General features: G+C 45.1%; 1 protein-coding gene across 5 annotated transcripts in view; it reads left to right on the forward strand.

Moving 5' to 3' along the window:
- SLC7A6 (solute carrier family 7 member 6) overlaps positions 1-14873 on the forward strand; it is an 874508-nt gene that overhangs the window by 754945 nt on the left and 104690 nt on the right. For all 5 annotated transcript variants that reach the window (XM_069653635.1, XM_069653642.1, XM_069653626.1 and 2 more), the window contains one exon: positions 12621-12770. In XM_069653635.1, the coding sequence (XP_069509736.1) occupies positions 12621-12770 (150 nt within the window). The remainder of the gene's footprint in view (positions 1-12620; positions 12771-14873) is intronic.

The following is a 14873-nucleotide window of genomic DNA, read 5'->3' on the forward strand; positions in this document are numbered from 1 at the left end:
AGAGGCTTCTTCCCCTGACTGGTGGGCACAACCAGTTTACCTTCTTCTCTTCGCACCCCAGACCAGCTTGTGGTCGAATTGCCCGCTCCTTTTACCTGAGAAACTCCGCGGCTGGTTTCTTCCCTGGCAGTGCAACGGACTCCTGTCTTCCTCCCCGACGAGATCCTCTCTTCCCCCGGACGAAGCACCGACTTACATCCGCTGCCAGGAACAACTGCCCCCGCTGGAGTATTCTCACCACTTTAATGTACCGTGTCCACCAGGCCTCCCTTTCTAAAGATTGCTACAAGTTAATAATAATCCCTTAACCTTCTGGACTGGGCTGGCCGCCTTGACCTTCTAACTGGTCCCTTTCTTTGGTCGAACTCCTTTTTGAACCATTACAAGACTTTTGTGCACTGCAACCGTGTGACCTTGGACATATTTCGTTTTGATCCTCTTAAAGTGGATCCTGCCTACTGACTCTAAACTCACGGTGTTACTTTGCCTTCCTCTCTTGTTGTGTTCATGAAAAAGTGTCTGGATCTGTTTCAATTTATTCTCTGCTTTTCTCTCCCTTTTAAAACGAGTTATTAGAGTGCCATCTACGTTAAGCGCTCACCGCTGTCTGAAAATAAGTGGAGCTTTACTAAAGAATTGTCTAATATTCTTTTAAGGGAGTGTATATCTTTTAGTGACCGTGTTTCTGAATTACTTACTATTAGTGCCTGTGTGTTTTTCTAGATGTGGTTTTAAATAAATAATTATCTCTCTTTTACACCAAGCCCTGGTCAGTGTTTACTTGTTCTACTGTGTTCTTTTGACCTATTGTGAATACTCTGTATACTGCCTAACTCTTCTTGAGGGAAGTCTGACTACTCAGCCACAGCTACCAAGTGAAACTGTGTGGTACAGACTGCTACCAAGTGGGTTTACTGCCAAACACCTGTAGTCCTAAATCTTTTGCAGTGGTCCCCGAGGGAACTGCACAGGTTTCTGCCTAACAGTAACAACCAGCAGACTACCCAAAGTTACGGCAGAGGAAACAAGAGGCCGTGGTAGAGGTAGAGGCAGGCCTCTCGCAAAACAGTGACGCTGCGCTCAGGGTCCCTTCTCACACATCCCCAGTAGGGGGACGCATTTCCAACTTCACCCAAGCTTGGGAAGGGATCACATCAGACAGATGGGTGCTGTCCACAGTGTCCACAGGATACTGCATAGAGCTGCTCGAGCGTCCCCGAAACCACCCTCCACGTCAAAAGATGCATTCCTTGGACCACCAAAAGATCCTCCTCGAGGAGATTGTCAATCTTCTAGCAAAGAACGCGATAGAACTCGTCCCGGGCAACCAGGTAAACAAGGGTATTTATTGAACTTACTTCCTTGTGCCAAAGAAAGATTTTACAATGCGCCCAGTATTAGACTTACGCCCTGCAAACAAGTATGTCAAGCCCCAAAAGTTTCGCATGACTACTCTCCAAGAGGTAATCCCCCTCCTAAAAAAGGGCAATGGCAACATTGGATATGAAAGATGCTTATTTTCATATTTCCATGTTCCCAGCGCACAGAAGATTCTTGCTCTTCAAGGTGGACAGTTAGCACTACCAGTTCAAGGTGCTGCCCTTCGGTATAGCCTCGGCTCCAAGGGTATTCACCAAGGTACTGGCGGTGGCGGCGGCACACCTGCGCAGGGAGGCAATCCCGGTGTACCCTTACCTGGACGACTGGCTCATCACGGGTAATTTGCAGGTTAAACATTCAAAGAACGATCGACCTACTCTTCGAACTGGGTTTCTCCATAAACAAGAAAAAAATCAAGTCTGGTGCCAAGCACCTCCAAACAGTTCCTAGGAGCTGTCTTAAACACTCAAGAGGGGTTGGCCTTTCCGTCAGAGGAAAGTATTTGGAATCTACTACTGCAAATTCCTTTATACCAGCCCGGTTGCCAGATAAGGGTGCGCAAAGCGATGCGTTTGCTAGGCATGATGGCGTCCTGTATTTACCTAGTCCCCCAGGCGCGCCTGCGCATGTGACCCATGCAGGAATGGTTGGCGAAACTGGTCTCAGGCAAGTGGTCAGTGGGACGATCTAGTGGTCTTCACTGGTAGACAAGAAGAGAACCTGTCAAAGGGGAAATCCTTTTACAATCCAGAAGTACAGGCTGTAGTCACAACAGACGCATCCCTGTCAGGGTGGGGAGCACACCTCCTTCATCACCCAGCTCAGGGTCTCTGGTCTCACACAGTGGCGAAGAATCATATCAATCTGCTAGAGCTTCTGGCAGTATTCAGAGCGCTTCAATCATTCGAGCCCCACCTGTTGAACCTGTCAGTGCAGATCCTGACGGACAGCACAACAGCGATGTTTTACCTAAACAAACAGGGAGGGACTCGTTCGCCAAATCTGTCCAAGCTTGCCCAGAAAATCTGGATATGGGCACTCAGACGGAACATTTACCTGTCATCTCAACATGTTCCAGGGGATCTCAATTCGGTAGCAGACCCTTTGAGCAGAGATCCTCTCCTGGAAGAATACGAATGGTGTCTACTCAGAGAAGTCGTAGAAGACATCTTCTCACAGTGGGGTTTCCCCACTACAGACCTATTCGCCACAAGCGAAAACAGGCTATGCCCAGGATTCGCATCCAGGTTCCCTCAGCCAGACTCCAAGGGGAACACCCTGTGGATGAACTGGTCAGGAATGTTTGCCTACGCTTTTCCCCCAACCCCTCTCATGAGGAAGGTGGTCAACAAGATGCACAGGGAGTCGATGACGCTCATCCTAGTTGCTCCCATGTGGGCGAGGCAACCGTGGTTCCCAAATCTATGCAGACTAGAGTTGTGCAAACCCATCAGACTCCCGTGCTGGTACAAGCTACTGTCCCAGCATCAAGTGCATCCTCAACCCAGCTCAATAAACCTGGCAGCATGGCTCCTGAAGTCATAAAGTTTGGACATCTCAACTTACCACAGAGATGTATGGACATCCTAAAAGAATCTAGGAAACCTAACACGAGGCACTGTTACTTTGATAAATGGAAAAGATGTGTTATCTGGTGTCAGAATAAGCAAATCAACTTGGTTGATTGCACTCCTTCCAATATTGTCACATACATTCTCCACCTGTTGGATGCAGGGTTGGTATTTAACTCACTCAAGGTACACCTGGCAGCGCTGTCAGCCTACACCACCTCCCACAACAAGGTTTCGTGGTGGAAGGTACCAGTGGTTAAAGCCTTCATGGAAGGGGTAAAGAGACTCCACCGTCCAATTTCAAACCCTCCACCTGGATAGGACCTTAATGTGGTGCTTGCTAAGCTCATGGGCCCACCCTTTGAAACCATGCATAAAGCCAGTCTCAAACACCTGACCTATGAATCTGCCTTCTTAGTAGCCATTACATCCATAAGAAGGGTCAGTGAAATTCATGCTCTGTCAGTGCAGGATCCTTTCTTTACTGTTCATAAGGATAAACTGGTTCTACGAACACACCCTAGGTTATCACCCAAGTTCTTTTCTAAATTCCACGTTAACCGGTCCATTGAGCTTCCGGCCTTCTTCCAAGAACCCAAAAGGTCTGCTGAGGTGAAACTACACACTCTAGATGTGCCAAGAGCAGTCCTCTACTATGTAGACAAGACCAGGCCGCTAAGGAAAACAGACCAACTGTTTGTCTCGGTAGCTACAGGCTGAGAAGGAGATTGCGTCTCTAAGGGTGCCATCTCCAAGTGGATAGTCAATTGTATCCAGCTATGTTACTCCCTTTCTGAAAAGACTCTGCTTTTATGCCAAGAGCCGACTCTACAAGAGGCATTGGGGCCACGCTGGCTTTTATTGCAAATGTACTCCTTGACACCATTTGCAAAGCAGCTACATGGAGCTCTATTCACACTTTTACTCAGCAATACTGCATTGACACTCATTCCAAGACAGATACTCAATTGGGACAAGCGGTTCTAAGACATTTATTTGCTCATGACCCTTCTCACATCCTACCTCCTTCTTCTAACACTGCTCGCTAATCTATGCTCAGCATCGGATCTAAGCAGATTCCGCAAGCCTCAGAAGGGATACAATACTCACCGTAATTGTATTTCTGATGCTTGTATCTGCTTAGATTCACATGCGCCCGCCCTTCCTTCCCTCTGAGAGAAGGCACATGGATGCTTGTAGTCTTATCTTTCTATCCGCTTGGATAATCTGTATGCGCGCTTCTCCTCATACTACCTCATGTCAGAAAAAATACAATCTGAGGGTCCTACACGCGTGAGGGATCATGGATACAGTGGATGTCACACTAGGGATAGTATTACTGGCACGGCCTGTGTCAACGCCCATTTTCGAGTTTCGAAAAACAAACTGTAATACTCTGCAGCTTCCACTAGATGTCGGCCTATGCACAGCATGTGAATATAAGCAGATACAAGCATCATAAATAAGAATACGGTGAGTAATTTATTAGACATTTTCATCCTCCAGAATACATTTTTCAAGGTGATCACATAGATCCATTATACCAGCTTAGCTCGTAGTATTCCTCATTCCACCCATCCACATGCCATTCAGACATGGGTGACTGGCATGGTCTTGGCCACCCTCTCAACTTGAATGGCCAAAATGCACACACGCATAATAGCACCTCCCATTTTCACATACTTTTGAACTTTGGTCCCTCCAAGCGCGTTCCACCACCATCGCGGTGCGTCCATAATTATGGTGAAAAGTGCTATTTAAATTACGAAAATTAATGAATACAGCACCTTTACAGTAGATCAAATTTGCAATGCAGTATGACAAGATCAAGTCCTCCGTTTAAAATTCTTAGCGTCACTCAATAAAAACTTTCATTGATGGTGCCATTTGTTAAGTCATCTTTGATGTCCTGGGTGTTAGTCTTAGCTTTTATTGGCGGTGGCGTGAGTTATGGTTGCATAGCTTACCAAAAATGGCTAATTTCTTAGTTTTCCAATTTTACCTTGCAACCACAATGTCCCTTTAATGTGTGTGTATATATATATATGTGTTCCTTTCAAGCTAATTCCTTTAATTAGACAAAGTTTAATTTTAGACTTTCTTTCCATCCTTCTGAAACCGCCCACTGCACAACTAACTGTTTCGGCGGCTTTTGATGGACGGCTCCATTGTTGACGACGTTCAACTGTCTCGACCAACAAAGACTGTGACCTACACAGGCCTCACCGGCCCTTCACAGTAGGGAGAGTGGCCATATATTTTGTAGCCTTTTAGAGCATGCCTCTTCTGGCCCCTTATGTTCCTTTTTGTCACTGTGCTGCCCTTTCCAGCAATGGAGAATACTCCTTTTAAATGTTGCCCTTCCTACAAAAAGGAAGTTCCCTTGTAAGGACACGCAGAGGGTATGCAACCACTGTATGCCAAGGGACCACCCAGAGGAAAGCTGCAAATCTTGCAAACGTTTCTGCCCAAAACCAGTAAAGGACCGCCGAACCAAACGCTGGGCCGCCCAGGCTGAGGCCTCCATAAACGTGGCGGGGGAATCTAGCGAGGGGCAGCATCCACGTCCTTGGTGATGCCGAAGGCAACCGGGGTTCGATGGAACCCCTTGTGCGGGCCCCCGACTCCAATAAGCAGGCCAGCGTCTCTGTGATGGAGACACCACCCGGTGGCTCAGGCACGCACACTTCCTGTCACACAAAGCATTTACCCCAGGCTGACTGTCGAAAGCCATGCAGGATCAAAGCAGGGGTCCTCTAAGTTATCCCTGTACATTTCTACAATCGCACTTGCGTTCGCCGCACGACAGGCCTCCGATACAGGCGCAGAAAGCAGTTTGAGACACGTGCCCAAAAAAAGCCCTTCTTTCACACGCCGAAGGTCATTCATCGAAAGGCGCTTCGGCGTTCCCCGTCCCCTCATTATAAATTAGGGAATTTATCAAGAAACGCGTCCCTGTCACCCTTTTGAAGGAGAAGACATCAAAAGCAGCCAAATCTTCGACGCCTCTAACGTCCAAGTCCCCTAGCGCCATAGATGGTGGCCCTGCTTATTCTATAGACACACTTGCAGGGGTCATGCACCACAAAGGTCAGGATCCCTTACATGACATTCCTACCCCCTCAGTATTTCCTAAATCACCTGAGTGGACCCCAGAGAACTTTGATCGCATCTTGAGGAAAAGGCCCAGCTTTCTAGAATTGATGGACAAGCACCCTGAAGAACTTAAATATCTCCAGGGCCCTATATCCAAGGAAGTGGCCAAGGATTGAACCTTCTGCCAAAAGGCCATGTCTGGACACGTTTCACAGCCAGCACTTCCACACAGACCCGGGTCACCTCCCAGGTACCATGATCCCTCACAAGACCTCTACTTTATAGACCACTCGGGCTCTCGGGACCATGAAGACCAAGATGACCAGGACCAATATTATGATGACAATGACATTACGTTATCCAGTTACCAGACCATTAAGACCACCTGTGGCAGACTCTCCAGTTGACAACCAACTTCAGTATAATGAACTCCTCCTAAAGGCTGCTCAACGTTTTAAAATAGACACTAAGGAGGCCGACGTTGACAAGGACATTGTGGATGACTTCCTGTGTGACAAGAGGCCCTCCGCTCAATGTATCCCTCTCTTCCAATCCATTCAGAGGTGTATCCAGCCTCATCTCCTCACACCTAACCTCACAAGGGCAGTAACCCCTTATATTGAAAAACTATTCAGACCTGCACCTACAGACCTCCTGTACATCAGGGGTCAGCTTACACCAGATTCCTTATTAGTTACCACTACAAGGAAAAGGACAGGCACCCCCGCTGGCCTCCACTGAGGCCACTGCCAGATAGAGAGTAAAAAGATCTACACCTTTGGCACAAAGGTGTCTTCCTCGGCTGCCTACCAAACTAGGATAGCCAAAAAGATGACCCTCCTGGCTAGCTATGGTTGCCATAAGTGGGATGAACTGGAACAAATCAAAGCAGTCCCAGAACCCCTGAAGTCTCAACTTCCAGAAACTGTATCTGAGGGCAAGCAAGTGTCCAATTGCATTTTAAAGAATAACCTAGATGCTGTAGACAACACAGTCCACATCATAGCCGAGGGCACCCTAATCAAACGCCATGCCTGGCTTAGGTAGTCCAGTTTCAAATTGGAAACGCAGGCCACATTGCTCAACATGCCCATCGGGCCTAATGCCCTGTTCAGCAAGGGAGTGGAAGACGCCCTGTAAAGTGCCAAAGAAGAATGATACCCGCAAATCTCTTGGTCAACTTACCAACAACCTTTTTGCTCACAGGGGGTCTTCCAACGCAAGTGTGCAGGGCCCTCAACGCTCCTCTGCTTACATCCAGGCTAACAAATCATCTTCCTGGGGCAGCTCACAGGGACAATCCTCCTCCTCAAATTTTCAAAGAGGCTATAAAAGGTCCAGAAGCAGCAGTAGGGCTCCTCAGCCAGAGGCTCCACCCCACCCAAACCATGATGCCCTGCTCCAGGTCCCCTCGCATGCCACTTCAGTAGGATGTTGCATCTCACAATTCACCCTTTGCATGGGAGGAGATCACGTCACACAAGTGGGTGTTGTCCACTGTGGTGGGCAGATATTGTATAGAACTTCTTCAAAAACGACCATCTAAAACACAGGAAAATAACACCGGAAGAAAGCTGCATATCATTGGAGAAAGTGAAAGCCCTGCTGGACAAATATGCTAAGTTTGTCCCAGCAAACCAGGTAAACAAGGGCAATTATTCAACATACTTCTTGTGCTAGAGAAAGACCTAACTATTCACCCAGTGCTAGACCTGCGCCCAGCGAACACGTATGGTAAGCCTCAAATTTTGCATGACAATGCTTCAGGAGGTAATTCCCCTCCTAAAACAGGGCGATTACATGGCAACATTGGACATGAAGGATGCATACTTTCATATTTTAATGTTCCCAGCACACAACGTATCTGCGTTTCCAAATAGCAAGAGAACACTACCAGTTCCATGTGCTCCCTTTTGGCATAGCCTCAGCACCACGGGTATTCACGAAAGTACTATCAGTGGTAGAGGTGCACCTACACAGATGGTCAATCCCAGTGTACCCTTATTTGGATGACTGGCTAATAACAGCAGAGTCCCCTCAAATTTTCAAATACAACACCCAAAGAACAATCAACCTTCTGTTCCAATTGGGATTCTCCATCAACGAGAAAAATTAAAATCTTACACCCAGTCAAACAAAACAATTCATGGGATCCGTCATGAAGACAAGAGGGGCTGGTCTTCACCTCAAACGACAGAGTACAAATACCTAATTACCTAGCCGGTCACCAGATTACCGTACAAAAGGCAATACGCCTGCTGGGAATAATGGCATCATGCATTTATCTAATTACACACGCACGTCTGTGCATACGCTCAATGCAGGAGTGGTTTAAAAAACAATTGTCTCGGGCAGGCGGTCAGTGGGACGATCTAGTGATTGTTTCGCTAACCTTAGTACTGATGGTTAAGGTACAACCTGCTAAAAGGAAAACCCTTTCGCAATCCACCAGTTCAATCGACACTACAGACAGACGCCTCAGTATCCAGATGGGGAGCTCATTACCTTCACCACAGAGCTCACAACTTATGGACAAACACCACAGCCCAAAACCACATCAACCTCATAAAACTTCGGGCAGTTTTCAAAGCTATACAGGCTTTTCAGCAGCATCTAGTAGGTCATACAGTGCAAGTCCAAACAGACAGCGCAACTGCCATGTTTTACATAAATAAACATGGGGGCACACTCTCGCCAAGTTTGTCCAGGCTATCCCCAAAAATGTGGAAGTGGGCACTCAAGCTGAACATGTTCCTAGTCTCACAACACATTCCAGGGGAACTTGTTGCTCTGGTGGACTCGCCAAGAAAAAAACCCCTGCCGGAGGAACACGAGTGGCAAATAAACATATATTCTAAACAAAATCTTTTCCCAGTGGGGTTATCCTCCCTTGGACTTCGCCCCAATCCAAAAAGCACAATGCCCAGACTTCACGTGCAGGTTTCCCCAACCAGGATCCAAGGTGGGTGCCCTGTTTATGAATTGGTCAGGGAAATTTTGCCTATGCTTTTCCACCGACACCACTGGAGCAGTATAGTGCACAAACTGCACCAGGAACAAGTCACTCTAATACTAATTGCTCCAATGTGGGCAAGACAACCTTGGTTTCCACATGTGTGCAAACTGGCGATGTGCAATCCATTCAAGCTTCCGTGCACCTCCAACGTGCTGTCCCAGCATGAGGGGACGACGCCCCATCCACATCGTCAGTCTATGAACTTGGCAGCCTGGCTCCTGAAGTCAAGTTTGGTTTCCTCAAAAGTGTATGGATCTTCTAAAGGAGGCACGAAAACCCAACACCAGACACTGCTACTTCAACAAGTGGAAACTTTTTGTGGTATGTCGCAGATCTTTCCTTAAATCCAATTGAATGTTCACCGTCCCACATTCTACACTACATGCTTTATCTAATAGACTCTGGCCTAGTATTTAACTCTATCAAAGTAAACTTAGCGGTCTTGTCCGCATACACCCCCTTGCAGAACAAGGTTTCTTGGTGGAAAGTGCTGGTTATCAAGGCTTTTATGGAGGGAGTAAAGAGATTATACCCTTCCATTTCTAACCCGCCACCTTGAGACCCAAATGTGGTATTCGCAAGACTTGTTGGTCTGCCCTTCAAGCATATGCACAAGGCCAGCCTAAAAAATTTTACATATAAAACTGCCTTTCTAGTACCCATCACCTCAATGAGACATGTCTCAATAAGACTGGTCAGTGAGCTACAGGCATTATATGTACAAGACCCTTTCTTCATAAACCACAAGGACAAGGTGGTCCTTGGAACACATCCTGGGTTTTCACCTAAATTCATCTCCAAGTTCCATGTTAACCAATCCATTGAACTACCTACCTTTTTTCCCAAACTCCAACTAACTCAGCTGAAAGAGCTCTCAATACATTAGATGTAAGGAGGGTGGCCTTGTACTACGTAAACAAAACAAAGCCTCCAAAGAAAACAGACCAGCTCTTTGTTTCCATAGCTCCAGGTAGAGAAAGCAATCACATCTCTAAAAATGCCATCTCCAGATGGTTATTCAAATGCATTCAGCTCTGCTATTCACTAACCAAAAAGACCCTACCTTTCACTCCTAGAGCTCACTCTACCAGAGCTACTCTAGCATTAATCGTAAACATCTCCCTAGACACTATTTGTAAAGCAGCAACTTGTAAAGCAGCTACTTTGAGTTCCATTTATACCCTTGCGCATTATTACTGCATTGACACACTCTAAAGCAGATTCGCAGGTAGGGCCAGGCTGTGCTGAAACATCTATTTGCTGCTTAACCTTCGCAAAACCCACCTCCTTCTCCAGATACTGCTGGCTAATCTATGCAGAGCATGTGATCTAAGCAGATCCACAAGCCTCAGAAGGCATACATTACTCAACATAATAGTATTTCTGATGCTTGTATACTCCTAGATTCACATGCACCTACTCTTCCTCCCCTCCTGGAGTCGAAGGTGCATGGATGTTTCTTGCTCTATCGCTATTTTCTGTTTATTACATCCGTACTCGCGCTACACTGCATGAAACCTCAGGTCAGAAACAAAACAATCGGAGGGATCTTGACGCTCGAAGGACCATGGGTACAGTATACTTCACTCTGGGGATAGTATTACTACCACGCCCAGTCGACGTCCCTTTTTTGAGTTTCAAAAACAAATCATTTCATACTCTGTGACTACCACTAGATGTTGGCCTATGCGTAGCATGTGAATCTAAGCCGATACAAGCATCAGAAATGATTACGGCGAGTAATGTATGCCACATGCTCCAACTTTCCTACTTTCACATTTCAGGTGAAAGTTTTTTTCAAACCTTTTTAAACCCACCATAACTTTCTTGGTGTTGTGAAATCTATACTGTACTGATGATCCCTAATAAGGGTGAAACCAGGTATATAGTTTTCCTTACAGCCTTGCAAAATGTCTGTCTTGGTTTGACAAAATTATGTTTAAAATAGCTCTGCCCTCATAGACAAAGATCATTTCCTAGAGAAAAGGTTTGCATTTGAGGTAATGTGCATACCCACAATGCTTTGCTGTTGTGGCTCGGAACTGGAGGTGAACTTCCAGCAATGGCTACTAGATGGTGTTGTGGAATGTGTGAATTGGCTCAAATAGGTATCCAGTGATTCCCTTGAATACAAAGCATCGAATGGAAAAGCATCGAAATAATGCATTTTTTTTGTAGGTAAAGTTTTTATTTTTTATTAAAATGGGTTTTAAGGGGTAAAAATACAGGGGAGGGGGTGGCCCCCCATTACTTTCACATGTCAAACCATTTTAACCCACCATAATGTTCTTGGTGCTGTGTGTGTAGATTATGCTTATTGTATAGTTTTGACCCAGAGTCCTGCTTTGCATGCAATGTCTCTCCCCCCACCTCCCTGCCTTTTTTGGCTTCTGTTAGCAGCTGTCCACATTCTCATTGTAACAGGATCAGTAAAGAAAATTACAGATGCTGGAAGAAGAGGCAGAGGGCTTGGAAGGTGGAGGCGAATGATGGCTTGTCTGGTGCGCTTTGCTATGTTTGTTAGCGGTATGTTGCAATAATATATTTACTGAGATTCCTTCCCATATCAGAGGTTAGGCAGTCCTAGAGGGTGGTGATATATCTGCAGACAACTGAACTCTATTGAATGCCTATCTAAAAAGTGAGTTTCTTGATCATAGATTCTAAAATATCCAGATTGTATTGTTCTACTTCCAAAATGCACCTAAACCCATAAACTCTTCCAGTCCCATACCCGAGCACGAATGACACCATCTCATGGCCCTGCCTTTTCATAGTAAGCTCTTAATCTGTCTACAAACAAGTTGCATACAGAGTGGTTAGGCAAGGCAATAACTGGGAAATTGATAAGTAATTTCCAATGGACATCACCATCTGCTTAGACTGTTTCTTTCCTTCAGGCAGATCCAGATCAACAAACTAACCAACGTTTTTACAAAGTGAGCGCAAAACCAGGTTGCTCTTCCCCTGTCCGGAAGGCAACTTGCTAATAAGTAATTTTCCACATTGGTTTTAACTTTCAAATTCAACAAATACAGACTCCTAGAAAGTAAACGGCCTTTCATCTTAAATGTTTACAGCACATCAGCATCATCGGACACCTGCCTGGGTCCAACATTGCCTTCAATTTTCGTCATTGACAACAGATACTTCAAGATTTATGGATTCTTATTGTAGTTGCCCTCTGTCACATGACTATATCACAGGTTTGTATTGGGGGTACAGACAGACACTCCTTCAATTTGGAGTGCTACAGCAGGTTCCAGTATTCTTGTTTTGGGTTGTAGACCAAAGCAGAAGTTTGCCCACAATTGCAGACCTCACCCACTTCAACATGTTACTTTTGGTGAAGGAATGTAAGACAGTGACATCAGTTGCATTTGTTATGCCACAAAAGGTGCTAGCGTTTCATAAGGTTGATACTATGTATACATGTTATTTTGGTGCTGTCAAATTACTCTTATACTTCATGTAGCTGTATACATTGTCTATACAGACATATGCGTGTTCAAGATATTATTTAAAGTAAATTGGTATTGCTTTTTTTATTTTTACAGTGTGCGGCTACTCTCATCTACTTATCAGTGAAAGATGTCTTCCAGCTTATTAATTACTACAGTTTCAGTTATTGGTTTTTTGTTGGTCTGTCAATTGCTGGACAGATTTACCTGCGTTGGAAAGAACCAGACCGGCCAAGACCTGTCAAAGTAGGTATTAAACATGTTAACAGTTTCTACAGCATAGATCATGAATGTTTGTTATGTGGCCTCCCATGTGTTTTGGACTTGACATCCGAACATCCCCAGCCTGCATAGAGAATGAGAGGTGTAGTCCCCAAAGCTTCTGCAGGGTCGCATAATGAGCAACCATGACATAGCTAAGGTCCAGCCATTTATCTGTTTCTGCGGCCCTAGTATAATGTTTTGAAGTCATTTCTAAGCTTTTCAAGTGTTGACCTACAACTGTTTCTGGGTGTAACCCCTAGCCCCCATGGTAAATGTTTCGGTTCAGTTCAGCTCTGCATTTGGGTCTGCCACTGATTTTTCGTGTGGGTGTATTGTAATGCTGCTTATAAACTTGTGTTTCTGGGCAAACCAGCATCTAGGTGTCTCTAATATTCTGTTTATAGGTTCTTTGGCCAAGCATTTGAAGAGTTTGTATGATGCTGCATTTGGATGTATTTTAGATGCATTATGAGGTATTTCTGCCACTCTAATTCTGTGTGTCACAGATGTGTTTCTGGTTGTTTGAAACTGCTGCTGGATGTCGATAAAATATGGTTTATAAGCACCCTACACACGGGCAAGATTTGCTGCCAGATACATAAGACATTATTGTTTATAACATGCTGTCACCTGGTGCTATTACACAAAAGAATCTTTGGATTCAAAATAACTGGACCCTCAGCAAAATGCGCTAAAACAATCTGGCGTTTGGGAATACAATGTAAAATAGTTAGAATGTAGCCTTCACTCACCACAGTAAATAATTCCTAGCCTCTGCACTCCACTCTGCCCCTCCATCACCCCCTCAACTCCTCTGGCCACTGCCATGCAGATTCTTCATTCTTCTCAGAAGATGCAAACCTCATCATTAAAATGCAACGAAAATGAGGACTCCATCCCCATTTCTGCCCTCAATCTACACTGAACCCCATCAAATAACTCCTTCCGATCTACTCTAACTCCTGTCCTCTTGCTCTTGTCCCAACACTCCTCATCCCACTTAAACCCTCTCAGCACTTTCCCTCTCAAATGTTCCACTTTATCCCATTGCCAGTCACTCCCTACTCCCAAAGCAGTGAATTATAGTTTAAAGAGTTTTAAAGATTCTATTTTCTAAGTTGTATGCAAGTTTATCAGATGGTATGACACAGACGTTCACAGCTGAGGTCTTGCACTGTCTGGTAATTTCATGCAGTCAATATTCTTTGAGTTCTAAATTAAAGTTCCAGCATGCAGCAGCATAGCTCAGTAACTTCATTCTCAGGGGGGGTTTCTTTGTTGGGATTTGAGCCCCATATTTCGCTTCCATTGCAGGATCCTCTCAACAGTGTCGCTCTCCTGATTTTGGTGCCTGCCATCGACCCCTCACTCAAGTTACGGTTGGGGGCATCGCTTTTGGTTCAGTGGTGTTGTCATTCTCTGCCTTTATGTTTCACCTAGTTCATATACTTTAGGAGTTCTTAATTGCAATGTTTTCCTTTTTACTTTCCAAGGGTGCTTAAGAAGTTACGACTCCTAGTTTGAGATGCAATGTTTGCCTTGATTTTCACTTCCAACTTGCAGCCCCAATCCTTATCTCGAAGATATAGATCCGACTTGTTTGCTCCCCTTGCCTACATTGTTACAACAGGCCAGAATCTGTTCAGCATGGAGACCTGCTGAGGATATGGTTATGGCCCAGCCCCAAATTTCCACCATCTCCTCCATTGCAGAGTCTTCACCTTTTCTTCTCTCTGTCTCCTGGTAGTGTCCTGCCAAACCCATGCTCCAGTCATTGCTTCTGTTGAGTGAATTGACTCTGTTGGTGTCAATTCCTGTGCGCCAGCTATATATTGTTTTTTGGGGCAATTGCTTTATTTCCCCAATAAATCACACTGATCCATTCATCAAAATGTTTTCCCAATGTTTTATTGTCGTTTTGGTTATTAAACCATCCTCACGCACTTGTTTTTTTCTCACTTGTTTTATTTTCTCTCTACACCTGTTTCACCATGGTTTTTTCCCATGGCTCTTCAGGAGAGAAACTATCAATAAAATCAATCATTTATAATACATTAGCGTCTTTCATAGTCACATTCCATATCA

Source organism: Ambystoma mexicanum, chromosome 1p (assembly GCF_040938575.1).
Source record: "Ambystoma mexicanum isolate Mex_15411 chromosome 1p, UKY_AmexF1_1, whole genome shotgun sequence".
Classification (NCBI taxonomy): Eukaryota; Metazoa; Chordata; class Amphibia; order Caudata; family Ambystomatidae; genus Ambystoma; species Ambystoma mexicanum.